This window comes from Staurois parvus, unplaced genomic scaffold (assembly GCF_062004578.1).
Source record: "Staurois parvus isolate SC_StPar_1 unplaced genomic scaffold, SC_StPar_1.0 ptg000130l, whole genome shotgun sequence".
Classification (NCBI taxonomy): domain Eukaryota; kingdom Metazoa; phylum Chordata; class Amphibia; order Anura; family Ranidae; genus Staurois; species Staurois parvus.
Genome location: NW_028317926.1, coordinates 4,823,794 through 4,839,471, shown reverse-complemented (window position 1 = coordinate 4,839,471; position 15,678 = coordinate 4,823,794). Strand labels below are relative to the sequence as shown.

The 15,678-nt window shown below is 44.6% G+C and overlaps 1 protein-coding gene across 1 annotated transcript in view; it reads left to right on the top strand.

The window, feature by feature from the left end:
• Positions 1–15,678, top strand: part of NPHP3 (nephrocystin 3) — a 125,446-nt gene that overhangs the window by 1,779 nt on the left and 107,989 nt on the right. The window contains exon 2 of the mRNA XM_089672535.1: positions 9,800–10,177. Within this exon, the coding sequence (XP_089528661.1) occupies positions 9,854–10,177 (324 nt within the window). The 5' untranslated portion in view covers positions 9,800–9,853. The remainder of the gene's footprint in view (positions 1–9,799; positions 10,178–15,678) is intronic.

Sequence of the window (15,678 nt, the reverse complement as noted above, 5' to 3'; positions counted from 1 at the left end):
CATAATTTCCAAGTAGGAAAATAACTATACCCATATTCTTATTGGAAAAAAAGTCAAATATGGTTCTTGACGTGTATATCCACAATATTCAACCCATAATCTCCATGTGGAAAAATATTTATATGCATTTGCTTATCAGAAATGGGTTACCTACAGTATGTTTCTTGATGTTTCTTCAAGTGTAACCATGATATTCCACCCATATTCCCCGTGTAGAACAATAATTATACCCATATTCCTATCAGAAACGTGTTAAGTATGTGTATCCACTATAATCCACCTATAATCCCCATGTGGAAATATAACTGTTACCATATTTTTATCAAAAACTTTTCAAATGTGTTGCTAGGCATGTTTAACCACAATAATGCACCCATAATCCCCAAGTAGAAAGTAACTATTCTCATATTCTTATTAGAAACAGGTCAAATATGGTTATTGGAATGTGTAGCCACAATATTCCACACATAATCCCCATGTGAAAAAATATTTTATGCATTTACTTATCCAAAATAGGTTAAATATGTTCCTTGTTAAATGTAACCGGGGCGGCTAAATGGTTAGCACTTCTGCCTGGCAGTACTAGGGTCGCTGGTTCGAATCCCAGCCACGACTCCACGGCTCCACCTGCCTGGAGTTTGTATGTTCTCCCTGTGCCTGTGTGGGTTTCCTCCGGGTACTCCGGTTTCCTTCCATACTCCAAAGACATGCTGGTAGGTTCATTGGCTCCTGTCTAAATTGTCCCTAGTATGTGTATGTATGAATGTGAGTTAGGGACCTTAGATTGTACACCCCTTGAGGGTTTGGTGACTGATGTGAATGTACAATATATATGTAAAGCGCTGCGTAAAATTGATGGCGCTATATAAGTGCCTGAAATAAATAAATAATTCCACCCATAATCCACACATAAAATGGTGAAATGTATTATGTGGGATATTTAACCATTATATTTAATCTATAATCCACTTGTAGATCAATAATAATCTCACTGTTATCAGAAATGTATCATTTTTTTTCCTTAGTGTCTGTAATTTATAATCTTCATTTTTGAAACATCTTTTTTCCAGGTTCCTAATAAAATGGTTCAAAATGTAGTGCTTTACAAATACAGTGGGGCAAAAAAGTATTTAGTCAGCCACCAATTGTGCAAGTTCTCCTACTTAAAAAGATGAGATGCAAATGTTAAATAATTATAGTTAATATACAGTATTATTGTCATGTATTCACTTATCTTAAGAATGTAGAATAAGGTTGGCAAGGCTAGTATAGTGTGAGTCTGCAGTTCTTGTTCCGCAAGGTTCAGTGTTGGGACCCTTACTTTTTAATATATGTATAAATGATATAGGGTGTCACATTAAAAATCCCATTTCAGTCTTTGCAGATGACACCAAGCTGTGCAGTGGAATAATGTCCTTACAGGATGTCTTCAATTTACAAGCCGACCTCAATGCACTGTTTAATTGGGCAACTATGTGGCAAATGAGGTTCAATGTTGATAAATGTAAGGTTATGCACTTGGGGGCTAAGAATATGCATGCATCATACATACTAGGGGGGTACAACTGGGGGAATCAATGGTGGAGAAGGATCTGGTAGATCACAAGCTTAATAATGGCATGCAATGCCAAGCTGCGATTTCTAAAGCGAACAAAATCCTCTCTTGTATTATAAGAAGTATAGACTCCAGAGAGAGACATATCATTCTACCCCTGTACCAATCATTAGTAAGACCTCATTTGGAATATGCAGTTCAGTTTTGGGCACCAATTCACAAAAAGAACATTGGGGAACTGGACAAAGTACAGAGAAGGGCAAGCAAACTGATTAGAGACATGGAGGAGCTGAGCTATGAGGAAAGATTAGAGGAACTGAATGTATTCTCTCTTGTGAAGAGGAGATTAAGGGGGGATATGATCAACATGTATAAATCAGTGCATCATATAGTGAACTCGGTGTAGAGTTATTCACCATGAAGTCATCACAGAGGACAAGGGGGCACTCTTTATATCTGGAGGACAAGAAATTTAATCTCTAAACACGGAAAGGTTTCTTCACAGTGAGAGCTGTGAAAATGTGGAATAGACTCCCTCAAGAGTTGGTTCTGGCCAGCTCTGTGGATTGCTTTAAAAAAGTTTTGGATTCTTTCCTAGATACACAGAATATACAGTGGGGCAAAAAAGTATTTAGTCAGCCACCAATTGTGCAAGTTCTCCCGCTTAAAAAGATGAGAGAGGCCTGTAATTGGCATCATAGGTAGACCTCAACTATGAGAGACAAAATGAGAAACAAAATCCAGACAATCACATTGGCTGATTTGGAAAGAATTTATTTGCAAATTATGGTGGAAAATAAGTATTTGGTCACCTACAAACAAGCAAGATTTCTGGCTCTCACAGACCTGTACCTTCTTCTTTAAGAGGCTCCTCTGTCCTGCACTCATTACCTGTATCAATGGCACCTGTTTGAACTTGTTATCAGTATAAAAGACACCTGTCCACAACCTCAAACAGTTACACTCCAAACTCCACTATGGTGAAGACCAAAGAGCTGTCGAAGGACACCAGAAACAAAATTGTAGACCTGCACCAGGCTGGGAAAACTGAATCTGCAATAGGCAAGCAGCTTGGTGTGAACAAATCAACTGTGGGAGCAATAATTAGAAAATGGAAGACATACAAGAACACTGATAATCTCCCTCGATCTGGGGCTCCACGCAAGATCTCACCCCGTGGGGTCAAAATGATCACAAGAACGGTGAGAAAAAATCCCAGGACCACACGGGGGGGACCTAGTGAATGACCTGCAGAGAGCTGAGACCAACGTAACAAAGCCTACCATCAGTAACACACTACGCCGCCAGGGACTCAGATCCTGCAGTGCCAGACGTGTCCCCCTGCTTAAGCCAGTACATGTCCGGGCCCGTCTGAAGTTTGCTAGAGAGCATTTGGATGATCCAGAAGAGGATTGGGAGAATGTCATATGGTCAGATGAAACCAAAATAGAACTGTTTGGTAGAAACACAACTCGTCGTGTTTGGAGGAGAGAGAATGCTGAGTTGCATCCAAAGAACACCATACCTACTGTGAAGCATGGGGGTGGCAACATCATGCTTTGGGGCTGTTTCTCTGCAAAGGGACCAGGACGACTGATCCATGTACAGGACAGAATGAATGGGGCCATGTATCGTGAGATTTTGAGTGCAAACCTCCTTCCATCAGCAAGGGCATTGAAGATGAAACGTGGCTGGGTCTTCCAACATGACGATGATCCCAAACATACCGCCCAGGCCAGGAAGGAGTGGCTTCGTAAGAAGCATTTCAAGGTCCTGGAGTGGCCTAGCCAGTCTCCAGATCTCAACCCCATAGAAAACCTTTGGAGGGAGTTGAAAGTCCGTGTTGCCCAGCGACAGCCCCAAAACATCACTGCTCTAGAGGAGATCTGCATGGAGGAATGGGCCAACATACCAGCAACAGTGTGTGCCAACCTTGTGAAGACTTACAGGAAACGTTTGCCAACAAAGGATATATAACAAAGTATTGAGATGAACTTTTGATATTGACCAAATACCGTATTTTCCGGCGTATAAGACGACTTTTCAACCCCTGAAAATCTTCTGAAAAGTCGGGGGTCGTCTTACACGCCGGTGCAAGCCGGTGTCGGGGCGGCACTTATTTGAGGGGCGGCGCGGCGCCGCCCCCCCTCCTCCTCCAACGGACACCAAGTAGAGGGGTGGGCAGAGGGGCTGCTGTACCTTACCTGGCTCCGGTCCCACGACGATCCGGTCCAGGAAGCGCGGCTGTTCCTTCTTTCAGTTCGGCTGCTCGATGGTCACGCGGCCGCTCGGCTCCGCCTCCTCACCGGTGATTGGGCGCCAGCACTGGAAAGGCACACAGGTGACCAATCACCGGCGAGGAGGCGGAGACGAGCGGCCCCGCGAAAATCGAGCGGCCGAACTGGAAGAAGGAGCAGCCGCTCCTCTCCCCCACTGACACTAACGATGGGGCACTATTCCTCTCCCACTGACACCAACGATGAGGCACTGTTCCTCCCCCACTGACACCAACGATGAGGCACTGTTCCTCCCCCCACTGACACCAACGATGAGGCACTGTTCCTCCCCCACTGATACCAATGATGGGGCACTATTCCTCCTCCCCACTGACACCAATGATGGGGCACTATTCCTCCCCCACTGACACCAACGATGGGGCACTATTCCTCCCACTGATACCAATGATGGGACATTATTCCTCCCACTGATACCAACGATGGGGCACTATTCCTCCCACTGATACCAATGATGGGGCACTATTCCTCCCACTGATACCAATGATGGGGCACTATTCCTCCCACTGATACCAATGATGGGGCACTATTCCTCCCACTGATACCAACGATGGGGCACTATTCTCCCCACTGATACCAATGATGGGGCACTATTCCTCCCACTGACACCAACGATGGGGCACTATTCCTCCCACTGATACCAACGATGGGGCACTATTCCTCCCCCACTGACACCAACGATGGGGCACTATTCCTCCTCCCCACTGACATCAACGATGGGGCACTATTCCTCCCCCACTGACACCAACGATGGGGCACTATTCCTCCTCCCCACTGACACCAACGATGGGGCACTATTCCTCCTCCCCACTGACACCAACGATGGGGCACTATTCCTCCTCCCCACTGACACCAACGATGGGGCACTATTCCTCCTCCCCACTGACACCAACGATGGGGCACTATTCCTCCTCCCCACTGACACCAACGATGGGGCACTATTCCTCCTCCCCACTGACACCAACGATGGGGCACTATTCCTCCTCCCCACTGACACCAACGATGGGGCACTATTCCTCCTCCCCACTGACACCAACGATGGGGCACTATTCCTCCTCCCCACTGACACCAACGATGGGGCACTATTCCTCCTCCCCACTGACACCAACGATGGGGCACTATTCCTCCTCCCCACTGACACCAACGATGGGGCACTATTCCTCCTCCCCACTGACACCAACGATGGGGCACTATTCCTCCTCCCCACTGACACCAACGATGGGGCACTATTCCTCCTCCCCACTGACACCAACGATGGGGCACTATTCCTCCTCCCCACTGACACCAACGATGGGGCACTATTCCTCCTCCCCACTGACACCAACGATGGGGCACTATTCCTCCTCCCCACTGACACCAACGATGGGGCACTATTTCTCCTCCCCACTGACACCAACGATGGGGCACTATTTCTCCTCCCCACTGACACCAACGATGGGGCACTATTCCTCCTCCCCACTGACACCAACGATGGGGCGCAATTCCTCCCACTGATACCAACGATGGGGCGCAATTCCTCCCACTGATACCAACGATGGGGCGCAATTCCTCCCACTGATACCAACGATGGGGCGCAATTCCTCCCACTGATACCAACGATGGGGCGCAATTCCTCCCACTGATACCAACGATGGGGCGCAATTCCTCCCACTGACACCAACGATGGGGCGCAATTCCTCCCACTGACACCAACGATGGGGCGCAATTCCTCCCACTGACACCAACGATGGGGCGCTATTCCTCCCACTGACACCAACGATGGGGCGCTATTCTTCCCACTGACACCAACGATGGGGCGCTATTCCTCCCACTGACACCAACGATGGGGCGCTATTCCTCCCACTGACACCAACGATGGGGCGCTATTTCTCCCACTGACACCAACGATGGGGCGCTATTCCTCCCACTGACACCAACGATGGGGCGCTATTCCTCCCACTGACACCAACGATGGGGCGCTATTCCTCCCACTGACACCAACGATGGGGCGCTATTCCTCCCACTGACACCAACGATGGGGCGCTATTCCTCCCACTGACACCAACGATGGGGCGCTATTCCTCCCACTGACACCAACGATGGGGCGCTATTCCTCCCACTGACACTAATGATGGGGCACTATTCCTCCCACTGACTAATGATGGGGCACTATTCCTCCCACTGACTAATGATGGGGCACTATTCCTCACACACTGACACTAATGAAGGGGCACCATCATTGGTGTCAGTGGGAGGAATAGTGTCCCATCATTGGGATCAGTGGGAGGAATAGTGCCCCATCATTGGTGTCAGTGGATGAAATAGTGCCCCATCATTGGTGTCAGTGGGAGGAGTAGTGCCTCATCATTGGTGTCAGTGGGAGGAATAGCACCCCATCATTGGAATACCATACTGAATTAGCATACCATATTGAAATGAAATCTGATGTTTTTTCATTTTTATTTGGTGTGCGTTGGAAGAGGGGTAGTCTTATACGGCGAGTATAGCTCAAACCCTATATTTTAGCAGGAAAAGTAGGGGGTCGTCTTATACGCCCAGTTGTCTTATACGCCGGAAAATACGGTACTTATTTTCCACCATAATTTGCAAATAAATTCTTTCCAAATCAGCCAATGTGATTGTCTGTCTGGATTTTTTTTCTCATTTTGTCTCTCATAGTTGAGGTCTACCTATGATGCCAGTTACAGGCCTCTCTCATCTTTTTAAGTGGGAGAACTTGCACAATTGGTGGCTGACTAAATACTTTTTTGCCCCACTGTACATGTACTGTATAACATCAGTAAATCTATTCCTAGACATATATTGAGTAATGTTTCCATTATTTCTGTATAATATACTAATTCCATTGTACAGCTGCATACTATATATATCATCCACACACTCGATGTGGATCCACACAATCCTCCCGTCTGTGTCTTTGTTTTCGGACAATTACGTTCAGTCACATTTATGCTGAGACAAAACTGATGAATTCGGATTCAGGCTATGTCAATTTGCACATCCGTCTTCAGTTCAGTTTAGTTTATGTCCGTTTATGCATCAGTTTTTCATAATTCTAGTTGCTGCAGAAACCAATTAGAGTTGACAAAAGTATATAAAAAAAAAAAATAGGTTTCTTGCCTAAATATAGACGGCATCTGTTTACATCTGTACATATCCACCTAAATGGAAAAAGACGCATCCTTGTTCCATTTAAAAAAAATGGACCTGAACAAAAACAGATATAGGGAGATGTAAACAGGTGATCATCCTTTTTCATCTGCAAGCCCATAGGAATGTATTACTGTCCATTTTTCATCCAAACTTAGAACTGCTCTACTCCATTCCGCAGGGGATCCATGAGCAGATGCCCTGCTGAATCGTCGCTGAGTGGGACAGATGTTCATTTTTTAATATTCATGTCCATTCTTTTTGTGGCCGCATTTACACAGCGAACAGGGGTAGACCCGTGATGGCTTCCTGCATGGCTGGAAGTAAACAGACGTGTCCATTTACATCAGGATTCCTGTAACAGATCTGTAACCTTTACGTCCAGGTTTTTTTTTTTTTTTCTGAAACTGGATGGGTTCAGAGGTAGGCAGCTATAAACAGACACAAGTCTGTTTACATTTGCCTGCCCATAGAGCCGCATGGGACTTCCAATCAGGTCCAATTGAAAAACTGACAGGCAGACCTGTTTAGAAAGCTTGTGTGAAAGGGCACCTAGGATTAGCTTGGAAGAGTTCAGATACTAGTCTGAAGCTGCCTGAGCTTCCCTGCCAGGAAGCTATCACAAAGAACTGGCAATCATACATGGTGGAGGCATTTCGTGCCCCGCAGCTGCCCATATACATGACTCTTGTATAAATGTGGCTGTGGGGTGGGGAATGCCTCTGCTACTTATGATTGGCGGTCTTCAGTGACAGCTTCCTGGAGGGATAGTTCAGGCAGGTTCAGACTAATACTGGAACATGCCTGAGTTTATCCCCATTTTACCAAACCAAACAAAAACACAAATTAGCTGGCGTTATGGTAGACTATGTTACTCACATAATTACCAAGTGTCCCCGATTCTGCTAGATAGTCCCAGGATTTTGGACAATGTCCTGCAATGTTTGTGTCCTGTGAGCTTTCCTGCAAGATTCAAGACACCTGGCACTTGGCAGAGTGGGGTGCCTGGTGCTGGAATGTTCTCTGTGTTCCATAGTCTGGCACTGAAAGAATGCCGGTATTATCAGGAGGAGTGATCTCTGCTTGGCAATAGAAGTATATCCCCAAGCTGATATTATGGGTAGAGGGAGAGCAGTGCAAGAACATGTGATCAGATAAGTAACCACTAACCGCCAGTGCAAGGGGGTTCGATATCACTGCCACTGTACACCAATGCAGGGGAGTTAAATATAACTGCCATTAAACACCATTGGGGGGGGGGGGGGAGGTAAATGCCACTGCCCCTGCACACCAGTGCAGGGCGGTTGAATATCACTAACACTGACAACTAATACAGGAGGGTTAAAGCAGTATTAAACCATAAACCAAAAATGTAATATATTGCAGCTTGCCAATCTTTAGATGTGTTGGCTTCATCAGTTTTCTTTTCTTTGACTTGTTTCCCTCTGTTTTCACCTGGTGATCTGGCCAGTAGCGCACCTCCTGTATTATTTAGACACCACTCTGGAGGAATGATCCAGGACACAGCGGAGATATTAGCTGAATCACCAGAAGAAAATAGATGTGATGGCTGCATTCATTTTTCTTTTAGGATTTCTTTCTTCGAAGGATTGATAAGCTGCAATATTATAAATGTTTGTGCTTGTATTTAATACTGCTTAAAGCAGTAATGAACTCAAAACCAAAAATGTAAAATGTTACAGCTTACCAATCATTAGATGTAGTTACCTAGTTACATAGTAAGTCTGGCTGAAAAAAGACAAAAGTCCATTCAGTTCAACCATAAAAAAAAAAAAAAAGTTATAATCCTAAACCCACAGTTGATCCAGAAGAAGGCAAAAAAAACAACAACAAAGCATGATCCAATTTGCTCCAGCTGGGAAAAAATTCCTTCCTGATCCCCCGAGAGGCATTGGTGGCTTCATTAGTTTTCTTTCTTTTAGGCTTTTTTTCACCGCTGTTTTCACTTGGTGATCTGGCCAGCTGCAATATAATAAATGTTTGCTTTTTGGTTTAATACTGTTTAAAATACCACTGCCACTGACCACCAATGCAGAGTGTTAAATACCACCATTACTGACCACCAATGCAGGGGGTTAAATACCATTGCCACTAACCACCAATGCAGGGTGTTAAATACCACCGTTACTGACCACCAATGCAGAGGGTTAAATACCACTACCACTGACCACCAATGCAGGGGGTTAAATACCACTGCCACTGACCACCAATGCAGGGGGTAAATACCATTGCCACTAACCACCAATGCAGGGTGTTAAATACCACCGTTACTGACCACCAATGCAAGGTGGTAAATACCAGTGCCACTGACCACCAATGCAGGGGGTTAAATACCACTGCCACTGACCACCAATGCAGGGTCTTAAATACCACCGTTACTGACTACCAATGCAAGGGGTTAAATACCACTGCCACTAACCACCAATGCAGGGGGTTAAATACCACTGCCACTAACCACCAATGCAGGGTGTTCAATACCACCGTTACTGACTACCAATGCAAGGTGGAAAAATACCAATGCCACTGACCACCAATGCAGAGGATTAAATACCACTGCCACTGACCACCAATGCAGGGTGATAAATACCACCGTTACTGACCACCAATGCAAGGGGTTAAATACCAGTGCCACTGACCACCAATGCAGGGGGTAAATACTATGGCCACTGCCCAAGTAAGCTTCCTGTTGTTGGCTGAAATCCAATGCAGTGGGATATAATAGTACATAAAGCGGTGATCCATAACAACGCATAATTTTGTATAATTGTGTGTCTTCCAGAATTCATGATGATGGAGAGGTAGCAGTGTTTCCTAAATCTTTACAAATCTCATCATGGGGACAGCATCATCCATGGTCAGTCCTGGAGAGGTTATTGAAGATACATATGGTGGTGGAGGGGGAGAGGCTTGTGAGATTCCTGTGGAGGTAAAGCCCAAGGCACGCCTTCTGCGCAGTTCTTTCAGACGTGGACCAAGGGTGATCGGGGCTAGTTTTAAATCCACTGCATCAGTGGACCTTGAATATGCTGCTGAATATGAACGTTTGAAGAAGGAATATGAGATCTTTCGGGTCAGCAAGAATAATGAGATTGCTTCTATGCAGAAGAAAGAGGTGAAACTGGATGAAGAAAATAAAAGACTGAGAGCAGAGCTACAGGTAGGACAACAATTATTTCATATTTTGGGCAGAGTGGGGTATCTGGCCTATGTTTTGGGCTGACATTACAGCCTCCAGAAGACAAAGGGCTCATACTCTCCTAGATTGTAAGCTCGAAAGAGTAGGGCCCTCGAACCCCTCGTGTTTTGTCTTGTTACTGTATTGTCTCATGTACTGTTCCCCACTATAATGTACAGCGCTGAGCAAACCTTTTGGCGCTATATAAATAATGTATAATAATAATAATAATAATGCTCTTATTTGTGTTTTAATGGCCCTCTGACTGGTTCTACATTAGTTCTCCTACTTGCAATATGTAAAAGCCTCCACTGAAAGCATAGCTGCTGTCTATGGTGGATACAGTTGCCAGTACACATGGACACCTTTCTGGTGCATTCAGGTGTGTTTCGTGCATAGTGTCTGTAAGCATTGACAAAGTGTATTTAAGACATGGGATTTAAGAAGGTAGTAGAAACAAAAGGTATATAGAAAAGAGATGTAGCAAGCATCAGATGAGAGGAAGGCAAGTTACAGACCGTAAAGGAGAGAGGTTAGAAGCATGGAGTGTGTAAGAGGGTAGTAGTGGGCAAGGGGCAGATATGGTAGATAGGAGGTAGGAGACATGGAGTATGAAGAAGGAATATGGAGAGATAAAAGGCAATGTGGAAGTAAAAGGAGGCATCGAGCGAGGTGAAACAGAGAAATAGGAGGCATAGAATATAAAAGAGAAATTCATGGTGAGGGGAAGGCTGTATGAAAAAAGACTGGGAGGCATAGGGTATGAAAGAGAGAGATAGATGGCAGGCAATGTGGAAGAGAGAATTTCCAGGTACAAAATGAGGAAAAATCCCCTGTCTATGGTGATTGCAGTTACCAGTACAAATGGATACTTCTGGTGCATTTAGGTGTATTTACTGCTTAGCTAAATGTCCATAAGAAATTATAACTGCATTTGAGGCATGGAGTATAAAATGACAGTATGTAACAAATTATATGGAAAAAACCTGGAAAATGAAAGAGGAAGGCTGTGTGTAGGTTGTATAAAGGAGAGATAAGTATCATGAAGTGTGTATGAATGAAGTAGTGGACAGGGAGAGTGTAAGCAGGGCCCTAATTCGCCACCAGCAACAACCAGGTTAGCCAAGGGCATCTCCCACAACAGGAATAGAATAGGGCAGCACACACCTGTATCGTGGGGAAACGCTGCCATCTTACTTACTCACATATTTCTGGCTTGAGGTTCACCTCCAAAAATAATGATTGTCTACATGATTAGCCATTTCAGCATTTTCTTTTACCGTCAGCATAAATAGAGCGCACCATTTCTTCCATTAAACTATTATAGTTCTTCCTCTTTGCACTTGACATCAGTAACATTACATAGTCCAAACCCAACTTTTAACAGCAGGATGCTGACCTGCACTTCCAGTTCCCTCACTGTGGATCTTCTTAGGTGGGTTCTCCAACTTGGCTTATGTTGAGACTCACTTCCTAAGACTACAAGCTTACATAGTAGTATACTGAGGTTAGCTTCTTCCCATCAACCTCTGCCCTGAGCTCTTACGGCTCTAGATTATACAGGTGAAACTTGAAAATTTAGAATATCGTGCAAAAGTTCATTTATTTCAGTAATGTAACTTAAAAGGTGAAACTAATATATGAGATAGACTCATTACACGCAAAGCAAGATAGTTCAAGCCGTGATTTGTCATAATTGTGATGATTATGGCTTACAGCTCATGAAAACCCCAAATCCACAATCTCAGAAAATTAGAATATTACATGCAATCAATAAAACAAGGATTGTACATAGAACAATATCGGACCTCTGAAAAGTATAAGCATGCGTATGTACTCACTTGGTTTGGGCCCCTTTTGCAGCAATTACTGCCTCAATGCGGCGTGGCATGGAAGCTATCAGCCTGTGGCACTGCTGAGGTGTTATGGAAGACCAGGATGCTTCAATAGCGGCCTTCAGCTCTTCTGCATTGTTCGGTCTCATGTCTCTCATCTTTCTCTTGGCAATGCCCCATAGATTGTCTATGGGGTGCAGGTCAGGCGAGTTTGCTGGCCAATCAAGCACAGTAATCCCACGGTCATTGAACCAGGTTTTCGTGCTTTTGGCAGTGTGGGCAGGTGCCAAGTCCTGCTGGAAAATGAAGTCAGTATCCCCATAAAGCTCGTCTGTGGAAGGAAGCATGAAGTGTTCCAAAATCTCCTGGTAGACGGCTGCGTTGACCCTGGACTTAATGAAGTGGACCAACACCAGCAGATGACATGGCTCCCCAAATCAACACAGACTGTGGAAACTTCACACTGGACTTCAAGCATCTTGCAGTGTGTGCTTCTCCATTCTTCCTCCATACTCTGGGTCCTTGGTTTCGAAATGAGATGCAAATGTTGCTCTCATCAGAAAAGAGGACTTTGGACCACTGAGCAACAGACCAGGTCTGTTTTTCTTTAGCCCAGGTAAGACGCTTCTGACGTTGTTTGTTGTTCAGGAGCGGCTTGACGAGGAATACGACATTTGAAGCCCATGTCCAGGATCCGTCTGTGTGTGTGGCTCTTGATGCACTGACTCCAGCCTCAGTCCACTCCTTGTGAAAGCCCCCAACACTTTTGAATGGCCTTTTCCTGACAATCCTCTCCAGGCTGCGGTCATCCCTGCTGCTTGTGCACCTTTTTCTTCCACACTTTTCCCTTCCACATAATTTTCTATTAATGTGCCAATTTGATACAGCACTTTGGGAACATCCAACTTCTTTTGCAATTACCTTTTGAGGCTTTCCCTCCTTATGGAGGGTGTCAATGATGGTTTTCTGCACAACTGTCAGGTCAGCAGTATTTCCCATTATTGTGATTCCTACTGAACCAGACTGAGAGACCATTTAAAGGCTCAGGAACCCTTTGCAGGTGTTATGGCTTAATTAGCTGATTAGAGTGGGACACTTTGAGCGCAGAATATTGCACCTTTTTACAATATTCTAATTTTCTGAGATTGTGGATTTGGGGTTTTCATGAGCTGTAAGCCATAATCATCACAATTATGACAAATCACGGCTTGAACTATCTTGCTATTAGTTTCACCTTTTAAGTTGCATTACTGAAATAAATGAACTTTTGCACGATATTCTAATTTTTCGAGTTTCACCTGTAAGTGACTAAGCTAGCCCTATCCCCAGTATCCACTCAGGGGAGGGATTTCCCTAAAAGGGGTAATAATCCCAGCTTACATGCAGCCAATATGGAAGGTAGGATGTAGGGGGCATGGAGTATCATAGACGATGGATTATGAAAGATTACAGTAGGAGACGTGGAGGACTTAAAACTACTTAAACTGGTGCACACACTATCTGGTGCAACTGTGCATAGTAATAGTAATCAATCAGCTTTCAGGGTTTTTGTCAAACCTTAATTGAACAAGCTGAAGTTAGAAGCTGATTGGTTACTTTGCACAGCTGCACCAGATTCTTTGTGTACCAGTTTTAGTAAATTTCCCCATGGAGTATGAAAGAGGAACATAGAAGAGAGATAAAGGGCATTATGGATGTGGGAGGCATGGAGTAATATAGAGGTAGGAGACTTGGAGTATGAAAGAGGAAGATAGAAGGCATTATGGAAATAAGAGTTAAGAGGCATAGAGCAAAGTTCGTGAAACAGAAGTAGGAGACAAAGAATATGGAGAATGTGGAAGAGAGAATTGTCTGGCGAGGAGAAGTCTGTATGAACTCAAGATGAGAGGCATAAGGTATGAAAGAAGGGAAGAGACAGCAGGCAATATGCAAGACAGAGTGAGAACATACAGTATCTCAGAGAAGTGAGTACACCCCTCACATATTTGTAAATATTTGATTCTATCTTTTCATGTGACAACACTGAAGAAATGACACTTTGCTACAATGTAAAGTAGTGAGTGTACAGCTTGTATAACAGTGTAAATTTGCTGTCCCCTCAAAATAACTCAACACACAGCCATTAATGCCTAAACAGCTGGCAACAAAAGTGAGTACACCCCTAAGTGAAAATGTCCAAATTGGGCCCAATTAGCCATTTTTTCCTCCCCGGTGTCATGTGACTCGTTAGTGTTACAAGGTCTCAGGTGTGAATGGGGAGCAGGTATGTTAAATTTGGTGTTATTGCTCTCACTCTCTCATACTGGTCACTGAAAGTTCAACATGGCACCTCATAGCAAAGAACTCTCTGAGGATCTGAAAAAAAGAATTGTTGCTCTACATAAAGATGGCCTAGGCCAGGGATTAAAATTTCAAGTCCTGAGCTACTAGCCAGGCATTAAGAGTTACACACCACCAGTTGCCCCACCCAACCCCTACCCTGCTACACCCCTAATTCTGCCCCTAAACACGCCCTCGTAAATTATTTCATGAAATGACACTGTTAAATGTTACCCACATTACATCAGGGTGCCCAGAGTCTCCCCACATTACATCAGGGCCTCCAATGTCCACCTAAACACTCCATCATACTTAGACCATGCACCGCATACAACCATAACCCCCCCATAATCTTTCACTCACAAAACCATAACTCTACCAAGCATATCCTACCTACTATCCAACCCAGCAGTACCTCAAATGTCCCATACTCTACCACCCATAATAACCACATAATCCTGAACCTGACCAAACCACCCATACAGTTGCAAGAAAAAGTATGTGAACCCCTTGGGATTACGTGGAGTTTTGCATGAATTGGGCATAAAATGTGCTCTGAACGTCATCTAAGTCACAACAATAGAAGAACACAGTCTGCTGAACATAATACTACACAAACATTAGATGTTGCCATGGTTTAATTGCACATAACATGTAAACATTCACAGTGCAGGGAGGAAAAAGTATGTGAACCTTTGGACTTAATAACTGTTTGACCCACCTTTGGCAGCAATAACCTCAACCAAATGTTTCCTGTAGTTGCAGATCAGACCTGCACAATGATCTGGAGTCATTTTGGACCACTCCTCTTCACAAAACTGTTTCAGTGTAGCAATATTCTTGGAATGTCTGGTGTGAATCGCTCTCTTAAGGTCATGCCACAGCATTTCAATCGGGTTGAGGTCAGGACTCTGACTGGGCCACTCCAGAAGGCGTATTCTGTGCTGTTGCAGCCATTGTTTTGTTGAATTACTTGTATGCTTTGGGTCATTGTCCTGTTGCATCACCCATCCTCTGCGGAGCTTCAGTTGGCGGACAGATGGTCGTACGTTTTCCTGCAAAATGTCTTGATAAACTCTGGAATTCATTTTCCCATCAATGACAACAATCCGTCCAGGCCCTGTGGCAGCAAAGCAGCCCCAAACCATGATGCTCCCTCCGCCATGTTTTACAGTGGGGATGAGGTTTTGATGTTGGTGTGCTGTGCCTTTTTTTCTCCACACATAGTGTTGGGTGTTCTTCCCAAACAACTCAATCTTGGTTTCATCTGTCCACAGTATATTTTGCCAGTAGTGCTGTGGAACATCCAGGTGCTCTTTTGCAAACTTC